The sequence below is a fragment of the Erpetoichthys calabaricus genome, chromosome 8 (assembly GCF_900747795.2).
Source record: "Erpetoichthys calabaricus chromosome 8, fErpCal1.3, whole genome shotgun sequence".
In the NCBI taxonomy this organism is placed as follows: Eukaryota; Metazoa; Chordata; class Cladistia; order Polypteriformes; family Polypteridae; genus Erpetoichthys; species Erpetoichthys calabaricus.
In genome coordinates this window covers 39,383,733-39,405,398 of record NC_041401.2, presented here as the reverse complement: position 1 = coordinate 39,405,398, position 21,666 = coordinate 39,383,733, and the positions used below count along the sequence as shown (strand labels likewise).

The 21,666-nt window shown below is 37.8% G+C and overlaps 1 protein-coding gene across 8 annotated transcripts in view; it reads right to left on the bottom strand.

The window, feature by feature from the left end:
- The window catches only part of kalrna (kalirin RhoGEF kinase a), a 797,086-nt gene that overhangs the window by 259,586 nt on the left and 515,834 nt on the right, over positions 1-21,666 (bottom strand). For all 8 annotated transcript variants that reach the window (XM_051930993.1, XM_051930994.1, XM_051930990.1 and 5 more), the window contains 6 exons: positions 20,697-20,879; positions 15,242-15,360; positions 13,390-13,456; positions 12,265-12,374; positions 9,076-9,145; positions 8,106-8,195 (listed from right to left, as the gene is read on the bottom strand). In XM_051930993.1, the coding sequence (XP_051786953.1) occupies positions 8,106-8,195; positions 9,076-9,145; positions 12,265-12,374; positions 13,390-13,456; positions 15,242-15,360; positions 20,697-20,879 (639 nt within the window). The remainder of the gene's footprint in view (positions 1-8,105; positions 8,196-9,075; positions 9,146-12,264; positions 12,375-13,389; positions 13,457-15,241; positions 15,361-20,696; positions 20,880-21,666) is intronic.

Sequence of the window (21,666 nt, the reverse complement as noted above, 5' to 3'; positions counted from 1 at the left end):
CTTCCGAATATTCTTTAATTCAGCAGTTGTAATTCTGTTCATTTTTATGTAAAAAAAAATTGCATTATAAAATGCCTTATTCTGTGTGTTTTTTTCTCTCCAAGTACTCTGGCATTCCTCCTACACGCCGAAGATGCTGGTATTAGGTTAACTTTTGTTTGTAAATTACTCGGTATGAGCACATATGTCTATGTGTTGATGTGCTCTGCTATGGTCCTGTGGTACGCCCTATAAGGGTGGATCCTGCAACATACCCAACACTGACAGAACAGGCTTTGCTTTCTTCAACTGGATTAAGTGGATTAAAAAATGGATGGATGGCTTATAAAATATTTAAGACTTGCCCCAGCATGTTCTGCTTGCCATCCCAAGCCAATAGCCTCAGTCCACCAAATCCTCATTAGGTTTAAGTAGAAGCAACACACTTGACATTTCAATGTGCCATGATTAAAATTAAGATCAAAGAGCACTTCTATAAATTCCATAAAATGATTACATATTACACTCAACACACCCAAAAGATTCTAATAATCCGCAAATGTAATTTATTGAACCCTTAAATTATTCAACTGTCACTTGTCTTTGACAAGTTAATAGATTATTAAAAACAGTTTACAAAAATGTATATGCCTGCTATAAAAATATTAAAATGATATGAGGATGTCTGAAAGCAAGTAATACTGTGAAGGAGACAAATAAAAACAGCAAAGATGCACAGAATTTTTGTGTTTCTGTATGTCACTTTTTTATATATGTGGAGACATAAATTTTTGGACTGTAGTGCTAAACGTTTAGCAATTGACATGCCTCATTGTCTGCATTTGTATCATTTTGGTTTTGGAACCCTTATGAGAATGTAGGTTTAATAAATACAGAAAATATATACTGTATGCCAGGATTTGTATGAAATCGTGGCCATCTTGAGCAGACTGCCAGCATTTTTGACAATCATTTTTATTCCTCAATTGCACAATTATCTTCTGATACTCCATGGAAATCAAAGAACATGACAACAAAACATTCAAGTCCTGAACTACATATTCCTGCGGGAGGTACACAAGTCATGAGACGTTTGGTGATCACCATCCACCAATCGGGTCATAAGATTGTTCTTTCATGAATGCCTGACTGCATGCTCAAGGTTGGCTCCATTAAACAAAGTTCTCTGTCCCTTTAATTGTTTCTGACTAGACGGTGCACAATTGTCTTAGACCCCTGTGAAAATTCTACTTTTTATATATTTGTCAATTGACTGGAGCAATGCTAAGAATGTTGTGTTATGTGATAAAATACTCACAAGGTTTTATAAAGGCTATGCAATTAAATGAATACAAAAAATAGCCCTAGAGCACCATCTACAGGACAATTTATGCCATGTATTTATACATAATAAAGATGTAAATACATTCGGTAAACATGCAATTGAAATACTGAAACTACAAATATTTTTGTCTATAAATTGACAGTAAATATATTAATAATGAATTATAAACATTCAGTAACTAAATGTCATTATATAAAAAAATGCCTCTTCTTAAGAATCAGAATAAAATGACCACAAAATATTGGAGATATTCTAAAGACAGAAGCTTAGCGGACAGCACTACCATTTAAAAAATATAACTTACTTCTACATTATAAATAATTTTAGCAACATTATTTTATATAAATACTCCTCTTATGGCCTTAAAATCACTTACATTAATGTCTACTCTGTAATACTCTACACCATGGTAGAATGTGTCATGACGCTTCTTAGTCTAATGGAAAAATGGAGTTGTAACTGAGTTTTAATATTTTTCCATATTTTATGGTAGCACTGTCAACATCAATTACGTACCAGTATGCTTTGTTCATGTGCTAAAGACCAATAACATTAGTAAAAAGAATATTGATTTCTTTCCGAATTAACAATAATTTCATAAAACATGAAACACTATTCAATGTGGTGGCACAGTGGTTAGTACTGCATGAATTTGAATAGCAGGGATTTTGGCCATTTTTCAAAATTGGTTTATAAGGTTACCAAAAAATGGTAACTAACATAACATTGGCAAACTTGATTAATCTAATACAGGATCACATAAGGTTAGAGCCTAACCCATCAGCACTGTGGAAGAACCAACAGTGTAACACAGAAGCCCAATCGCTGTATAACTAAACTGTCATAACAGTGTTAGTTCATAAATTACAACACACGCTTTTAGGTATCCATCCATTTTCTAATGGGTTTATACAGGTCATGGTCATGAGGGAAACATTGCAAGCATTGTGCATATAGGACTCAGTGTGTTGGCAGTGTAAACCGCTGAAGCAAATAAAAGTCTAGGCAAATTTCAAAATGAAGTGGCTAATTGGCTTACAATGAAATAATCTGCTCCAATTGTTAATACCAAATAAAATTAATTTAGTGCTAAAAAGAACTGTGATTATGCCAGTTAGCAGGACTGGCAAAACGACATACTTCATTGCTAAATACAGATGTGCAAATGCTAAATTTGTATAATTCATTTGGTTTTTGAAGCCATACTAATGTCCATTTATATAATCTCTTAAATGTGACAAGCACAATGAAAGCACATACAGGTTCATCTCAATAAATTAGAAAATCATCAAAAAGTTCATTTATTTCAGTAATAAAATTCAAAAAGTGGAACTTGTATATTATATGGATTCATTACACACAGAAGGATATATTTCAAGCATTTACTTCTATTCATTTTGCTGATTATGGCCTGCAGGTAATGACCAATAAAAAGAAATGATTTTTAATGCAGAAATGTTGGTGTACTAAAAAGTTTGTCCATGTACGCATGCAATACTTGGTCGGGGCTCCTTTTGCATGAATAACTGCATCAATGCAATGTGGCATGGAGGCGATCAGCCTTTGGCACTGCTGAGGTGTTATGGAAGCCCAGGATGCTTTGATAGCGGCCTTCAGCTCATCTGCATTGTTGGGTCTAGTGTCTCTCGTCTTCCTCTTGACAATACCCCATAGATTCTTTATGGGGTTTAGGTCAGGCGAATTTGCTGGCCAATCAAGCACAGTGATACCATGGTCATTAAACCAGATATTGGTACTTTTGGCAGTGTGGGCAGGTGCCAGGTTCTCCTGGAAAATGAAATCAGCATCTTCATAAAGCTTGTCAGCAGAGGGAAGCATGAAGTGCTGTAAAATATCCTGGTTGACGGCTACGCTAACTTTGGACTTGATAAAACACAGTGGACCAACACCAGCAGATGACATGGCTCCCTAAATCATCACTGACTGTGGAAACTTCACACTGGACCTCAACTTAGATTCTGTGCCTCTCTATTCTTCCTCCAGACTCTGGGACGCTGATTTCCAGATGAAATGCAAAATTTACTTTCATTTGTAAAGAGGACTTTGGACCACTGAGCAACAGTCCAGTCCATTTTCTCCTTAGCCCAGGTGAATCGCTTCTGACGTTGTCTCTGGTTCAGGAGTGGCTTGACACAAGGAATGCGACAGTTGTAGCCTATGTCCCGGATACTTTTGCTTTACAATCCTGTCAAGGCTGCGGTTATCCCTGTTGCTTGTGCACCTTTTTCTGCCACATTTTTTCTTTCCACTCAACTTTCCATTAATATGTTTGGATACAGGACTCTATGAAGAGCCAGCTTCTTTAGCAATGACCTTTTGTGGCTTACCCTCCTTATGGAGGGTGTCAATGACTGTCTTCTGGAGAACTGTCAAATCAGCAGTCTTCCCCATGATTGTGTGGCCTACTGAACCAGACTGAGAGACCATTTAAAGGCTCAGGACACCTTTGCAGGTGTTTTGGGTTAATTAGTTGAGTGGAGTATGATACCATGAGTCTACAATATTGAACTTTTTCACAGTATTCTAATTTTCTGAAATACTGAATTTTGTTTTTTCATTAGCTATAAGCCATAATCATCAAAATGAAAAGAAATAAACGCTTGAAATATATCACTGTGTGTAATGAATCTATATATGAGTTTCACTTTTTGAATTGAATTACTGAAATAAATTAACTTTCAATGATATTATAATTTATTGAGAAGTACCTAGTTTTATAAGGTACATTGGTGAATGTAATACAGTCTACCAGTTAAAATGAAGGTCCTGTCAATATTTTACTTCTGAACAAGTACACCAAATAAGCAATAACAAAGTCTGATCAGTCATATATGATACTTTGAAGACTTTAAGTGCTGAAGAACTGGATAAACCTCTGACCCTATCAGAATTACAAGATGCTATAAAGTCACTTCAAGGCAGGAAATCAGCAGGCCCTGATGGCTACCCTATAGAATTTTATAAGAAATTCTCCACTCAGCTAGCTCCCCTCTTATTGGCAACATTTACAGAAGCTAGAGACAATCAAATTCTACCTCAAACTTTTCGTCAAGCATTAATCACCGTCTTTCATAAATAAAATAAGGACTTGTTATAATGTGCATCATACAGACCAATTTCACTTCTGAATAATGATGTTAAGATACTCTCAAAAATTATAGCTAGAAGGATGGAGAAAGTGCTGCCTTTGGTAATATCACAGGATCAAACTGGATTTATTAAAGGCCGACACTTATCTTTCAATCTTCGATGCCTGTTTAATGTAATATATTCACCAGCAAAGTCAAACACCCCAGAGATTTTATTATCATTGGATGGAGAAAAAGCATTTGATATGATTGAGTGGAACTACCTTTTCACTGCATTGGAGAAATTTGGGTTTGGCCCGAATATTTGTGCATGGATCAAACTACTGTACACCAGTCCAGAAGCCTCAGTCTGTATTAACAACATTTGTTCAGACTACTTTAAACTAGAACGTGGCACCAGACAAGGATGCCCTTTGTCACCACTGCTGTTTGCAATCGCCATTGAACCACTGGTGGTCCACTGTCAAAATTCTTATCAGATAAAGGGGATTATCTGAGAAGGGCTGGAACAGAAAATTTCTCTATATGCAGATGATATGGTTTTATATATATCAGACCCAGAAAACACTGTGCCTGCAGTTTTAACAGCACTTTCAGATTTTCAAAAGATCTCTGGTCTCAGAATTAATCTGAATAAAAGTATACTCTTTCCAGTGAATTCACAAGCATATAATATTAGATTGTATGCCCTACCTTTTACCATAGCAGACCAGTTTAAATACCTAGGGGTAACTATCACAAGTAAACATAAAGCTCTTTATCAACAAAATTTCACCGTCTGTATGGAAAAAATTAAGAAAGACTTGCATAGATGGTCAACCCACTCTAGCCGAAAGAATTAAAGTTGTTAAGATGAATATCCTTCCTAAGCTTCTTTTTTATTTCAAAACATCCTAATATATATCAATAAATCATTTTTAAGCAATTAGATTCAACCATAACCTCATTTATTTGGAACTCAAAACACCCACGTATCCGAAGAGCGACCCTACAAAGACCTCAGGCAGAAGGTGGCATGGCTCTACCTAATTTTCAGTTTTATTACTGGGCAGCAAATATACAAGCCATAAAAACCTGGACACAAATAAATGAACATACACAGGTTTGGACCACAATTGAAGTAAAATCCTGCAACACTTCTTTATACTCCCTGCTCTGCGCTCCAATAAATGCAAGTTATCGCAAATATACTAATAACCCAATTGTGCTTCACTCACTCAGAAAATGGAACCAACTTAGAAAGCGATTTAAGATGGAAAGTCTTCTATCTGTGGCACCTCTGCAAGAGAACCACCTCTTTCAACCCTCGCAAACATATCCAGTTTTTAATATCTGGAAAAGATTTGGGATTAAATTGCTCAGAGATCTTTATATAGACAATATTTTGCATCCTTTGAACAATTACATTCCAAATTTAACCTTCCAGCTACACACTTCTTTCATTATCTTCAAATTAGAAACTTTGTCAAACAGAACCTGCCCGATTTTCCTCATCTCGTACCCTCCACCATGCTGGAAAAAATACTGCTCAACTTCGAGAACAAAGACACCATTTCTGCAATATATAAAACTTTATTAGAGTCCCTACCTTTCAAAGATCCAAGAGGACAATGGGAAGAAGATCTCTTAATTAATATATCAGAAAAGGAGTGGAAGGTAGCAATGCAGAGAATTCACTCAAGCTCCATATGCACAAAGCATAGAATTATTCAACTCAAAATTATATATCGAGCTCATCTGTCTCGCTTAAAACTGTCCAAAACGTTTCCAGGGCAAGATCCAACCTGCGAACGCTGCAACCAAGCTCCTGCCTCACTGGGTCACATGTTTTGGGCCTGCACCAAATTAACATCATTTTGGACCAAAATCTTTAAGTGCCTTTCAGACAGCCTTGGTGTCCCAATCCCTCCTAACTCACTAATAGCTGTGTTTGGTGTTCTTCCAGATGGATTTGAAATGGAGAAGGACAAGCAAACTGTGATTGCATTCACTGCACTCTTGGCACGCAGACTGATTTTGTTAAATTGGAAGAATCCTAACTCTTCTCTAATAAGTCAGTGGGAAATCGATGTTTTATATTATTTAAAATTGGAAAAAATCAAATTCTCAGTTAGGGGATCTGTACAGAATTTTTTCAAAACCTGGCAGGATTTAATCAATAATATTTTAGAATAAGAAGAAATAATTATTTCCGCTTTTCTTTTCCTTCTCCATTTATCTTTTTTTGCCCTCTTAAACTCAATAATTTAGGCATGTTTACAAGCCTTAAGTATTACTCCTTTGGCCATGCTCTCCTTCTCAGGGGTGGGGTTTGATTTGCTTTCAATCCTATTTTTTGTAAAAATTGATCTATATGTACAGAATGATTACAATAAAATTAATTAAAAAAAGATACTTTGAAGACACTACAACAAAGAACGTTTTACAGTAGTTCTGAAATAAAAGATTAATCAAAAGCTGACAAATTTGATTTTACACAAGAAGTTAAAGTTTAGACAAATGCAAGAAAAATAAACAGAGTGAGATTTGGAAAATTTAAGTTTCAGGATTTTGTGAACTTTTGAAAATTGAATCAATTTCACTCATCTGTTACTGTTTGTTTTTAAACAGCTAATGAAGCAAATATAAATCTCACAATAGCAAATGTTACAAACCTAACACAATGATTCTCTGGCAAACCAGATTTTAAAAGCATGTTGTTACAAAAACAGATATAAATAGCTGTTTATATTAAAATACCCTGAATTACTTTGGAATTCACTTATTCAACAGTACAGTATAATAATGCTTGAATTGTTATGTTTAGTGAGAGATATTTTTTGGGGAGAAAATATCAGAGAATACATTTGAAATGTGCACATAGTAACGTAAATTAGGTAGTCCAGGTTGATATTATCCTTTACAAATCCTATGCTGAAATCTCCTCAGGTTTATACATTTTCCTCCAATTGTTGATACACTAGGGAATACCCATTTCCATCACACCTTAAAATGAAAGCCTTGCACTATATTTTGACATTATTAAATGCCAACAGTTTTCTTAAACGGTAGTTGAATAACTTCTTGATGGGTATACCAGTTTTTCAAAGCTGCTGTTACTGCTCTGTTTTTGGCAGGCAGCGTGACTTAACGGTTAAAGCTTTGGACTTCAAACCCTGAGGTTGTGGGGTTCAAATCCCGCTACTGACACTGTGTAACCATGAGCAGGTCACTTTACAAGTCTGTGCAACATTTGGAAAACCAAAAGAAATGGAACCAATTTTTCTTAAATGTACATCATTCTGGGTAAAGGTATCAGCCAAAAGAAGTAAATGTATTGTGAAATTTCACTGGTATTGGTATTGAATACTAAATTTCTGGTATTATGACATTCCTACAAGTAGATACAAATATTTGAAGCACATTCTTTAATTTATTAAAGGAAAACATATAGGTAAAGGCAATTTCCATTATGTAAAAAACAAACAGAAAAAAGAGATGTAATGTTTCAGTTGCATCTCCATTTACCTGAAAGTTGGGTCTTTAAAGCTTTTTTTTTAATTTTCATTGCCAAAGTACTAAAACATTTATTTTTTGCTTTTCCAAATGCACAATGACAGAGCTCCTCAGTAACTCTATACTTTTTATTTGCTAAACACATCATGCTTGGTTATGTCAATATTAATACTTACGTCAAAAAAAGTCCCAGCATGTTCCAGAATCAACTGGCTAGAATCTGGCTTGTTTTTACAGTATGTGACATACATATGGAATTTGTCAGCCTATAAATAATGCAAAAGTTAAAATAAATCATAAATTCAATCAAGTACATCCCAATGTTATAGTAATCTTTATAAAGATATTGTATATTTCAAACTAATATTAAGTAATGTTCTATCAAGAAAATTGTGTTCTTCAAATTAAAGATCCATCCATCCATTCTGCTATATCCTAACACAGGGTCACGGGGGTCTGCTGGAGCCAATCCCTGGGTGCAAGGCAGGAACAAACCCCGGGCAGGGCGCCAGCCCGCCGCAGGGCACACACACACACCCAGGACAATTTGGGATCGCCAATGCACCTAACCTGCATGTCTTTGGACTGTGGGAGGAAACCCACGCAGACACGGGGAGAACATGCAAACGCCAAGCAGGGAGGACCGGGGAAGTGAACCCAGGTCTCCTTACTGCGAGGCAGCAGCGCTACCACTGCGCCACAGTGCCGGCCATCAAATTAAGGATGGATCAAGTAAATATATAAGTCTCAGAAAAACACATTTCATGATAATTATTCTTAGAAATGTAGAAAATATTTTGGTCATAGGCTAAACTCCCTTATGGATTATGTTCGAAGGACATCATATTATTACAGCTGCATTTGGAATTAACTTCATAGTTTGAATCATGACATATCTCAAGAGGAAATTATGTTCTCAATAAAAGAAGGAATCATCGATCAAACAAAACACAAGACTGGTCTAAGTAGCACAGAAACTGAGGGGGAGTATGGGGATTTTCAGCCTCCCTTTGTCTGTTCACCACATGTTCCAAGGTCATCACCCCGCTGTTTATTGTCCCCACTAACTTGGTCTGAGCTGCTAACATATCTTTCTATATAGAGTAATATTCTAATAGGAAATTAGAGAAAAAAAAAACAACATACCCATGTAACAAAACAATGACCCACATCTTCGGGCAGCTGCTCATATTTTTCAAGTTCTTTTAAAAAGATGCTATACAAAAAAAAAAATCTGTATCTGTGATCATGATAAAAGAACAATACAATACATATGCAAATAAGCCCTAGAAATAAAAACAATTGTATGATTTACATTTTTAATAATAATATTTTTTTAACTGGCATGAATAAACTTCTATGCATGTGAAAACAGACTGAAGTTTCCTTTAAGGATTTTTGTATGTAGTCACTTAAATTAAACATCACATTCTAAAGATGTAGTTTTTTGGATTAATTCAGGTATTTGCAGTAGACATCCTAAATGTATATTTATACTTTTTAACCCTACAATGGTTTCAGTTCAGCTATTGGAGGAAGAATACATTAGTTAACAATTAATAAAACAGAGACTACAGGAACATTCTTTTCTGTAAGACTATGTCTTCTTCTTCTTCTTTCGGCCGCTCCCGTTAGGGGTTGCCACAGCAGATCATCTTCTTCCATATCTTTCTGTCACACCCATCACCTGCATGTCCTCTCTCACCACATCCATAAACCTTCACTTAGGTCTTCCTCGTTTCCTCTTCACTGGCAGCTCTATCCTTAGCATCCTTCTCCCAATATACCCAGCATCTCTCCTCTGCACATGTCCAAACAAATGCAATCTCGCCTCTCTGACTTTGTCTCCCAACCGTCCAACTTGAGCTGACCCTCTAATGTACTCATTTCTAATTCTATCCATCCTTGTCACACCCAGTGCAAATCTTAGCATCTTTAACTCTGCCACCTCCAGCTTTGTCTTCTGCTTTCTAATCTCCAACCCATATAACATAGCTGGTCTCACTACCGTCCTGTAGACCTTCTCTTTCACTCTTACTGATACCCGTCTGTCACAAATTACTCCCGACACTCTTCTCCACCCATTCTGCACTCTCTTCTTCACCTCTCTTCCACAGTCCCCATTACTCTGCACTGTTGATCCCAAGTATTTAAACTCATCCACCTTCGCCAACTGTACTCCCTGCATCCTCACCATTCCACTGATCTCCCTCTCATTTACACACATGTATTCTGTCTTGTTCCTACTGACCTTCATTCCTGTCCTCTCTAGAGCATATCTCCACCTCTCCAGAGTCTCCTCAACCTGCTCCCTACTATCGCTACAGATCAGCAAACATCATAGTTCAAGGAGACTCCTGTCTAATCTTGTTTGTCAGCCTGTCCATCACCATTGCAAATAAAGGGCTCAAAGCCAATCCCTGATATAATCCCACCTCCACCTTGAATGCATCCATCACTCCTACCGCAGACCTCACCACAGTCACACTTCCCTTGTACATATCCTATACAACTCTTATGTACTTCTCTGCCACTCCCGACTTCCTCATACAATACCATAGCTCTTCTTGAGGCACCCGGTCATATGCTTTCTCCAGGTCCACAAAGACGCAATGCAACTCCTTTTGGCCTTCTCTATATTTCTCCATCAACAGCCTCAGAGCAAACATTGCATCTGTGGTGCTCTTTCTTGGCATGAAACCATACTGGTGCTCATTATCATCACCTCACTTCTTAACCTAGCTTCCACTACTCTTTCCCATAACTTCATGCTGTGGCTCATCAATTTTATCCTCCTGTAGTTACTGCAGTCCTGCACATCCCCCTTATTCTTAAATATTGGCACCAGTACACTTCTTCTCCACTCCTCAGGCATCCTCTCACTTTCCAAGATTCCATCAAACAATCTGGTTAAAAACTCCACTGCCATCTCTCCTAAACACCTCCATGCTTCCATAGGTATGTCATCTGGACCAACGGCCTTTCCATTTTTCATCCTCTTCATAGCCGTCCTTACTTCCTCCTTGCTATTCCGTTGCACTTCCTGATTCACTATCTCCACATCATCCAACCTCTTCTCTCACTCGTTCTCTTCATTCATCAGCCTCTCAAAGTACTCTTTCCATCTGCTCAACACACTCTCCTCGCTTGTGAGTATGTTTAAATCTTTATCCTTTATTACCCTAACCTGCTGCACATCTTTCCCAGCTCAGTCCCTCTGTCTAGCCAATCAGTACAGGTCCTTTTCTCCCTCCTTAGTGTCCAACCTCTCATACAACTCATCATACGCCTTTTCTTTAGCCTTCGCCACCTGTCTCTTCACCTTGCGCCATATCTCTTTGTATTCTTGTCTACTTTCCGCATCTCTCTGACTATCCCAGTTCTTCTTTGCCATCCTCTTCCTCTGTATACTCTCCTGTATTTCCTCATTCCACCACCAGGTTTCCTTTTCCTTCTTCCTCTTTCCAGATGTCACGCCAAGCACTCTTCTTGCTGTCACCCTTACTACATCTGCTGTAGTTTCCCAGCTGTCTGGTAACTCTTCACTGCAACCCAGTGCCTGTCTCACCTCCTCCCTAAACTCAACCTTGCAGTCTTCATTTTTCAACTTCCACCATTTGATCCTTGTCTCTGCCCTCACTCTCTTCCTCTTCTTGATCTCCAACATCATCCTACAGACCACCATCCTTTGCTGCTTAACTACACTTTCCCCTGCTACCACTTTGCAGTCTTCAATCTCCTACAGATTGACTCTTCTGCACAGGTGGTAATCTACCTGTGTGCATCTTCCTCCACTCTTGTACGTCACTCTATGTTCCTCCCTCTTCTTAAATTACGTATTCACCACAGCCATGTCCATCCTTTTGGCAAAATCCACTATCCTCTCACCTTCTTCATTCCTCTCCTTGACACCATACCTACCCATCACCTCCTCATTTCCTCTGTTCCCTTCACCAACATGTCCATTGAAATCCGCTCCAATCACCACTTTCTGTCCCTTGGGTACACTGTTCATCACTTCATCCAACTCACTCCAAAAATCTTCTTTCTCACCCATTGCACACCCAACTTGCGATGCATTTGCACTAACAACATTCATCATTACACCTCCAATTTCCAGCTTCATAATCATTACTCTGTCTGACACTCATTTCACCTCCAAAACACTCTTGACATACTGTTCCTTCAGAATAACCCCTACTCTATTTCTCCTCCCATCCATACCATGATAGAACAATTTGAATTTTGATCACATTTAAACACGATTCTTTCTTTTCAGGTTTTTGCTAAAACAAAAAACATCTAAAAAAAAAACAACTAAAGACCTTCACATACTTGTTATGGAACTCAAAAATTTCTTGTATATTTCCAAATATCACATGTTCTTTGTTAAGAATACCAGGAGGAATTTCTTCTACTCCACTTGTCATTTCCCAAAGATAGGTCTAAAATTGAAAAATGTTAATAGATATATATGTAAGTGATTTTTTATCCACATGCCACAATGATTCTTTCATTTCCTACTATTTACTTACTGTTCATTTTCAAATGGCCTGGTATGGGAGAGTACAGAGTTAAATTAACTTGTGAATAAAATGCAAAAAATTCCATCACACTCTGTACATCAAGTGTTCTCAGTGCCAACCATGATAGCCCACGGTTTTTCACTTGAACTAAACTCTTAATAAGAGGCTGATTTTCCCCTTCACTTAAACTCAGGTTTTAACTACTTGCTTGTTTACCACTTTTTGTTCTTTCTCGATCAACTGAAGACACTCCTGCAACAGAGTGCATCAGTTTCACATAAACTAAATTAAATGAGCTAAGTTCAGAACAAGTTTAATAGAGAAAATCCATTTAACAGAATAGGTACAAGTGTAAATCCTTTATATTCTTCAAAGAATAAACATGTTCTTTGCTATTGACCCACTTTTTAAAAGCCATTTTTGTAAAATGTGTAGATCATTAATAAATAAGCTGACTAGCTGACAGATCTACAGCGATGTATCCAAATACAGTAATGTTCACTTCAGTTTATTTCTTATAATGAACCATTCTATTTACAATAAATAGCAAATTAAAACATGCAATTAATTCTGCACTCATATTATGAGTAATAATAAATAGCATAATTAAACAAATTCCCAAAAAGGTCTATACGCACATGCTTGTGTATGTTGCATATCTCTGGAGTCATGTGATGTGTCAAAATCATCCCTGAATGACCAATAGGTACAGTATAAAAATATAAACATGAAAATAACTAAATAAATGAATAATTAATGCTCAACACAAATTTCTTCTGCTGCTAGATCTCTTCACATTTCTATGTTAACACTTAAGAATAAAAAAAAGGCTAGGATAAATTGGTGAGGCAGATTCATCTTCATTTACTTAGGGTATGCAGGGTTGATGAGAGAAAGCATACTGTGCACTGAGAGCACTTGTCAAATTGCTTACCTCTAAACACTCATGTAAATCCCTGACATAAGCCTTTTCTGTTTGTAATAACTCCGCCATTATGAACCTAAGAAAGAATCATTAAGAAATTAGATATTTCATAAACACAAAAGAGAGTAGAAACTTTTTTTTAAACTAATAGAACTGCCAGTAGTAGCATTCTAGCCTAAGACCTATAAGCACTGACATAACAAATCTAAAAAGAGAAAAAAATTATACTTCCAATTTGTTAATTTTAATATAAAACAAAAACACATATTAGATACATAAAAATGAATTTTAAAATATGATAAAATATGTTATATTATGCAGTGCTTTATATACAATACTCAGACCAACAACAGCCCATTGTTTGGCAATAAATTACAAATAATACACTTTTGGCTCACACTCTCAATTTTTTAAGCCCATACTGTTCTGTCACTGTAAAATATTTAGGGTAACCTACAGCATGTCTAGGCAATAACTCATATCAGAGCTCAAGCTGTAACATCACATCTGAAGCACCAGGTCTGAGCCATATGCGTGGTACACAATTCAATGTCAGTTCATTCAAACAACAGGCCCGGCTTTACCTGGATTTTACCATTTAGCATAAGCGCAAACTGAAAAAATGCTACTATTCACACATTTCATGCCAATACGAAGAACAGATTTGATTAAACACAATATTTTAATATAAAAATGCAAAAACTATACTAATTGATGTTTACAGTTAAATGACTGGGAAACTAATACATTTCATTTGTCATAGTAAAAAAAAAAACAAACAAAAACATCAAATAGATATCAAAATCACAAATAATCTGGTAGAATTGTGCACTGATTGACAGAAATTCCATCCATCCATTTTCCAACCCGCTGAATCTGAACACAGGGTCACAGGGGTCTGCTGGAGCCAATCCCAGCCAACACAGGGCACAAGGCAGGAACCAATCCCGGGCAGGGTGCCAACCCACCACAGGGCACACACAAACACACCCACACACCAAGCACACACTAGGGCCAATTTAGAATCGCCAATCCACCTAACCTGCATGTCTTTGGACTGTGGGAGGAAACCCACAAACTCCACCCAGGGAGGACCCGGGAAGCGAACCCAGGTCCCCAGGTCTCCCAACTGTGAGGCAGCAGCGCTACCCACTGTGCCACCCATTTGACAGAAATTTATTTTTAAAAATGCACAACATGTAATTCACTTTATAACTTGAAAATTCTGACTTAGCCCTGGTTCTTGTGATTCAGAACTGGATTAATTGAGTGAATACATGCCCCATAATGGGTGGTTGTCATTTCATGAGCTATTTTAGGCTTTTACCATTTATGTTGTTGTCCTCCGCAGACCTAACTAGGATGAAATGTGTGAACAAAAATGTATGAAATTATGTACAGTAGTAATTTGAAATTTCAATGCAAAACTGCATACGGTGGCAGCACAGTGGCACAGTGGTAGCGCTGCTCCCTCGCAGTTAGGAGACCTCGGTTCGCTTCCCGGGTCCTCCCTGCATGGAGTTTGCATGTTCTCCCCGTGTCTGCGTGGGTTTCCTCCGGGTGCTCCGGTTTCCTCACACAGTCCAAAGACATGCAGGTTAGGTGCATTGGCGATCCTAAATTGTCCCTAGTGTGTGCTTGGTGTGGGCTGGCACCCTGCCTGAGGATTTGGCTCCAGCAGACCCTCGTGTTAGGATATAGCGGGTTGGATAATGACTGACTGACTGCATACGGTTAAAAGTGCTTCTTTATACATGTGCCCAACTGAAGAATACAACTTTACTCTTTACTTATTCTCCATCAACGTAGAAGAATCAAACCAAATATTAATATTTTACAACAGTAATTTTATAACACTTACTCTTTCTTCCTAGCTGATTTCCTCTTCTCTTCATTGACATCATGATTTGCATCCCGAAGTCTGACTTCTGGGTCAGTAAGGCTGGCCGGAATGATGTCCAGCTCCAAGTCTTTGTTATCCTTTAAGTTAAAGAGAAAAGCTTAAAAAGCCAAGCAATACAAAATAAACAAAGCCCATAAAACAAAAAGATCAGAATATATGACATATACTAAGACTTTCCCAGCCACAGGGGATGCACAAACCAGTGTGTTTCTTCATGCCGGCCCCAAGCCAGGATAAATGGGCAGGGTTACGTCAGGAAGGGCATCCGGTGAAAAATTTTGCCAAATCAATATGCGGACAACAATACATATTTCCATACTGGATCGGTCGAGCTCCGGGTTAACAATGACCGCTACCAGTACTGTTAGCCAACAGGGTGCTTTTGGAAATTGGGCTACTGTTGGCTGAAGAAGAAGGAGAAGAACAGGGGGGAGATGTGTCCGGAGGCAGGAGGAGAGGAGGAAAGTGAAGAGAGTGGAACTGAGGGTAGGAACTTTGAATGTTGGCAGTATGACTGGTAAGGGGAGAGAGTTAGCAGATATGATGGCGAGAAGGAAGGCTGATATACTGTGCGTGCAAGAGACTAAATGGAAGGGGAGTAAATTGTTCTATCATGGTGTGGATGGGAGGAGAAATGGGGTAGGAGATATTCTGAAGGAACAGTATGTCAAGAATGTTTTGGAGGTGAAAAGAGTGTCAGGCAGAGCAATGATTATGAAGCTGTAAATTAGAGGTGTAATGATGAATGTTGTTAGTGCAAATGCATCGCAAGTTGTGTGTGCAATGGGTGAGAAACAAGATTTTTGGAGTGAGTTGGATGAAGTGATGAACAGTGTACCCAAGGGACATAAAGTGGTGATTGAAGCGGATTTCAATGGGCATGTTGGTGAAGGGAACAGTGGCGACGAGGAGGTGATGGGTAGGTATGGTGTCAAGGAGAGGAATGAAGAAGGTCAGAGTATAGTGAATTTTTCCAAAAGGATGGACATGGCTGTGGTGAATACATATTTTAAGAAGAGGGAGGAACATAGGGTTACGTACAAGAGTGGAGGAAGATGCACACAGGTAGAATACATCCTATGCAGAAGAGTCGATCTGAACGAGATTGAAGACTGCAAAGTGGTAGCAGGGGAAAGTGTAGTTAAGCAGCATAGGATGGAGGTCTGTAGGATGACGTTGGAGATCAAGAAGAGGAAGAGAGTGAGGGCAGAGACAAGGATCAAATGGTGGAAGTTGAAAAAGGAAGACTGCAAGGTTGAGTTTAGGGAGGAGGTGAGCCAGGCACTGGGTGGCAGTGAAGAGTTACCGGACAGTTGGGAAACTACAGCAGATGTAGTAAGGGTGACAGCAAGAAGGGTGCTTGGCATGACATCTGGAAAGAGGAAGGAGGAAAGGGAAACCTGGTGGTGGAATGAGGAAATACAGGAGAGTATACAGAGGAAGAGGATGGCAAAGAAGAACTGGGATAGTCAGAGAGATGCAGAAAGTAGTCAAGAATACAAAGAGATATGGCGCAAGGTGAAGAGAGAGGTGGCGAAGGCTAAAGAAAAGGCGTATGATGAGTTGTATGAGAGGTTGGACACTAAGGAGGGAGAAAAGGACCTGTACTGATTGGCTAGACAGAGGGACCGAGCTGGGAAAGATGTGCAGCAGGTTAGGGTAATAAAGAATAAAGATGGAAACGTACTCACAAGCGAAGAGAGTGTGTTGAGCAGATGGAAAGAGCACTTTGAGAGGCTGATGAATGAAGAGAATGAGAGAGAGAAGAGGTTGGATGATGTGGAGATAGTGAATGAGGAAGTGCAACGGATTAGCAAGGAAGAAGTAAGGACAGCTATGTAGAGGATGAAGAATGGAAAGGCTGTTGATCTAGATACATACCTATGGAAGCACGGAGGTGTTTAGGAGAGATGGCACTGGAATTTTTAACCAGATTGTTTGATGGAATCTTGGAAAGTGAGAGGATGTCTGAGGAGTGGAGAAGAAGTGTACTGGTGCCGATATTTAAGAATAAGGGGGATGTGCAGGACTGCAGTAACTACAGGGGAATACAATTGATGAGCCACAGCATGAAGTTATGGGAAAGACTAGTGGAAGGTAGGTTAAGAAGTAAGGTGATGATAGTGAGCAGCAGTATGGTTTCATGCCAAGAAAGAGCACCACAGATGCAATGTTTACTCTGAGGATGTTGATTTAGAAGTTTAGAGAAGGCCAGAAGGAGTTGCATTGCATCTTTGTGGACCTGGAGAAAGCATATGACAGGATGTCTCGAGAGGAGCTGTGGTATTGTATGAGGAAGTCGGGAGTGGCAGAGAAGTACGTAAGAGTTGTACAGGATATGTACGATGGAAGTGTGACTGTGGTGAGGTCTGCGGTAGGAGTGACGGATGCATTCAAGCTGGAGGTGGGATTACATCAGGGATCGGCTCTGAGCCCTTTCTTATTTTCAATGGTGATGGACAGGTTGACAGACGAGATTAGACAGGAGTCCCCGTGGACTATGATGTTTGTTGATGACATTGTGATCTGTAGCGATAGTAGGGAGCAGGTTGAGAAGACCCTGGAGACGTGGAGATATGCTCTAGAGAGGAGAGGAATGAAGGTCAGTAGAAACGAGACAGAATACACGTGTGTGAATGAGAGGGAGGTCAGTGGAAAGGCGAGGATGCAGGGAGTACAGTTGGTGAAGGTGGATGAGTTTAAATACTTGGGATCAACAGTACAGAGTAATGGGGATTGTGGAAGAGAGGTGAAAAAGAGAGTGCAGGCAGGGTGGAATGGGCGGAGAAGAGTGTCAGGAGTAATTTGTGACAGACGGGTATCAACAAGAGTGAAAGGGAAGGTCTACAGGACGGTAGTGAGACCAGCTATGTTATATGGGTTGGAGACGTTGGCACTGACCAGAAAGCAGGAGACAGACCTGGAGGTGGCAGAGTTAAAGATGCTAAGATTTGCACTGGGTGTGACGAGGATGGGTAGGATTAGAAATGAGTACATTAGAGGGTCAGCTCAGGTTGGACAGATTGAAGACAAAGTCAGAGAGGCGAGATTGCGTTGGTTTGGACATGTGCAGAGGAGAGATGCTGGGTATATTGGGAGAAGGATTCTAAGGATAGAGATGCCAGGGAAGAGGAAAAGATGAAGGCCTAAGTGAAGGTTTATGGATGTGGTGAGAGAGGACATGCAGGTGATGGGTGTAACAGAACAAGATGCAGAGGACAGAAAGATATGGAAGAAGATGATCCGCTGTGGCAACCCCTAAAGGGTGCAGCCGAAAGAAGAAGACTAAGACATTCTACAAGAGTTTCTTAAACTTAACAAATATCAGAAAATACCTTCTTTCATACATGTTAAGCTATGCAACAATTTTTGCACAGAGGATTATACATTGGTTTCTTTAACTGTAAAAAGGAGGAATATTTGCAACAAAATGGTTATTTTTTTGTACAAAGTAGTAATTTTTTAAAAAGTTGTTAATCATATATTACCAAGTTGTGCTGGAACAGCTCAAACTTTTATATTTAAAATGAACAGATTACATTTAAATACATATAATTAATTTCCATACAAAATTCCTGTCAACACTCCATCATATTATTTAATTCTGTTACGTGATATTACTTAAAAGACACTTAGTGAACAAACCTAAACACTCAGCGAACACATCAGACTGTTATAAAATTTAAGTAACATTAATTGGCACATATTTATAAACATCATTTTCAGTCAACAGATAGAATTTTGATTGAAAACAATACATAAGGCAAACACTTGTTATGGCTTGAAAATATGAAACTTAACATTTTCATCACAAGAAAGTACATACTATGATCAAAACTGTGTTTTAAAGTTAAGTGTTTTCTATAACTTTTTAAAAATATCTTGCCCACCCTGGCGTTTCATAATGGAGGCTATGTGGCACAGAGCACCACTAGAAAATAAAAGCTTAAAAAGTTACCAAAACATCACTTTTTCAAGTCAACAAACTTACTTACTTACACTGATCTGTGCAGTGAGATAATATACATATTTTAAAATAACTTATATATGTAATTTTCAAACAAAAAACTCCAATATCATGAGATTCAGCCATTTCAAAAGATGGCTAGCCGTGGGTGCTCCCATTCCCTTAAGTGCTTATCTTCTTCCGCAGTTTCTTAACAAAAGACAGAAAACTTTTCCTGGCATGTGCTGGGAATCATGTTGATTTACTCCTCTATTTATGTGAGAACTCCTCCTCATATCACATAATCAAACAGAAAATGTATCCGTACCTCAAGAAAAACAGTACCAGAAACATGCAATAAAATGATAATTTCCAGAGCCCTATTGCTGTCACAAACATACATCGGAAACATGGAAAGCATATTTTCTCATACTGAAATTTTTGCTGCTTCAAAGTAGACTTAATTGTTATTTTTTCAGGATTTTATTTTTGGTGGTTCCCCCATGCACCATAACTTTCACTATAAAACACCAGTGCAGAAAACACTTAACTTTAGAAAAGAATTTTGTGCGGCAAATGCATATGTGCCACATATGTTAAAAATCTAACATTGACTAAATAAATAAAAAACCTATCCTTTAAACTCTTAACTGTAGCACTGAACAACTTGGATGATACTGAAATCCCTTAGCTGCATATTGTACATCTCAAAAAATGCAAAATTAAGCAACCCATTATACATTCTAATGTATATATATATATATATATATATATATATATATATATATATATATATATATATATATATTCCAAAATTGTAAGGGTTGTTTTAAGTTGTATGTAGGATCCCTATTGTTCTACAAATGTAATTTGATTATTAATCTTCTTTCCGTTTATTCTTGTGTAGCGCTTATTTACAACTTTATAGTACAAAATCCTAAATACTTACATACATTACCACCAAATATTTAGGTAAACAAACATAAGTTACAGTAAGTAAATTCAAGATTCTGTACTTAGATATAATGTAGTAAGATGGTCATTTCCATAATAGAAACAGTGTATATAGTATAATCATGGTTTTTCAAATAACCCAGAACAGACACCCTATCCTCTTTGTAGGATTTCAGTTTTTATGCAGCAGCACAACAATGCTGCCTGCTGCTTCTGAATGCGCTTGCCATATTGTATACCGTTGTAGTAACCAATTGTACAAAATCATCTTCAGAAATTTGAAAAGTATATTACAAACTTAGCAGGTTAGTTTATCTACATGCTGTTTAATCTTTCATCACCTAGCTCAATAAATATTTTGTATTTATCCACATTAACAAATATATACATGAACACAATCTAAACTCACTTCAAATAATTTAAAAAGAGTGAAAGGATTTATTAGGTCAATTCCAAAAGAATGTATTAGGTCAATTCCTTTTCATAAGTATCAAATGGATAGCAAAGAATTACCTCTGAACTTATGCCAAGAGTTTTTTCCAATGAGGAGCGGTATTTTGCCATTCTCATAGAGAAATCACGATAGCGCTTGTCCACAGCTGTCACCCATTTCTTAAGCTCAACCACATGAACATGACCTTTCTCCACAAAACTGTCAGCCAGTTGAATGAGCAACTTCACTTTCTCTTGGGTTTGCTAAGGAATGAGAATTGTTATTAAATCATAAATGGAATCAAAATCTGTTTGCTGCAATTGGATGTAAAAATGTTAAGCACAAAAGTATTTAATTCTTTGGTACATAAGGGGAAAAATGTGTTTTAACACTATTAAATTCTGTTATAAATTATTAAACATTCCCTTAGATTCATACTTTTTACAAAACTACATTCTTGCAGCCAAAGGTGCCCATGTAGGTATCTTGTGTTTACAATCATTTATTAGGAGTACCAAATTACACAATTTGGAAATAATTCATCTATGGTAAACTGTCAACTTCTTCTGCCTCAGCTCAATATATATGTTTCCTTGAAAAATGGTAAAATTAAAATGTCCCCAACATGTTTCAGGAAAGAGATAAATGGACAGATTTGTTTTATTATATTGAATGTCTATACAGAGTTTCAAGTGCTACAGAAAACACAACATGACTAGACAAAACTCCTCAACATTTTTATTTGCCCAGTCTTTAAAATGGTCAAAGTTTGATTAATAATTCTAACTTTAAAAAGTGCTAGAGAATCTCCTGCCAACACAAAGAAATAACTTAAATCATGATAAGAAATGTTTTCAATGTTTCACTGGATTTCTCATTTGGAAAATAATTACTAAGAACAACCTAAACAAAGTTGAAACAGATTGATCTGAAACATAACCTGGGGCCTCATGTATAACACCGTGCGTAGAACTCACACTATAACATAGCGTAAGCACAAAAGCGGGAATGTGCGTACACACAGAAAAATCCAGATGCAGGAATCTGTGC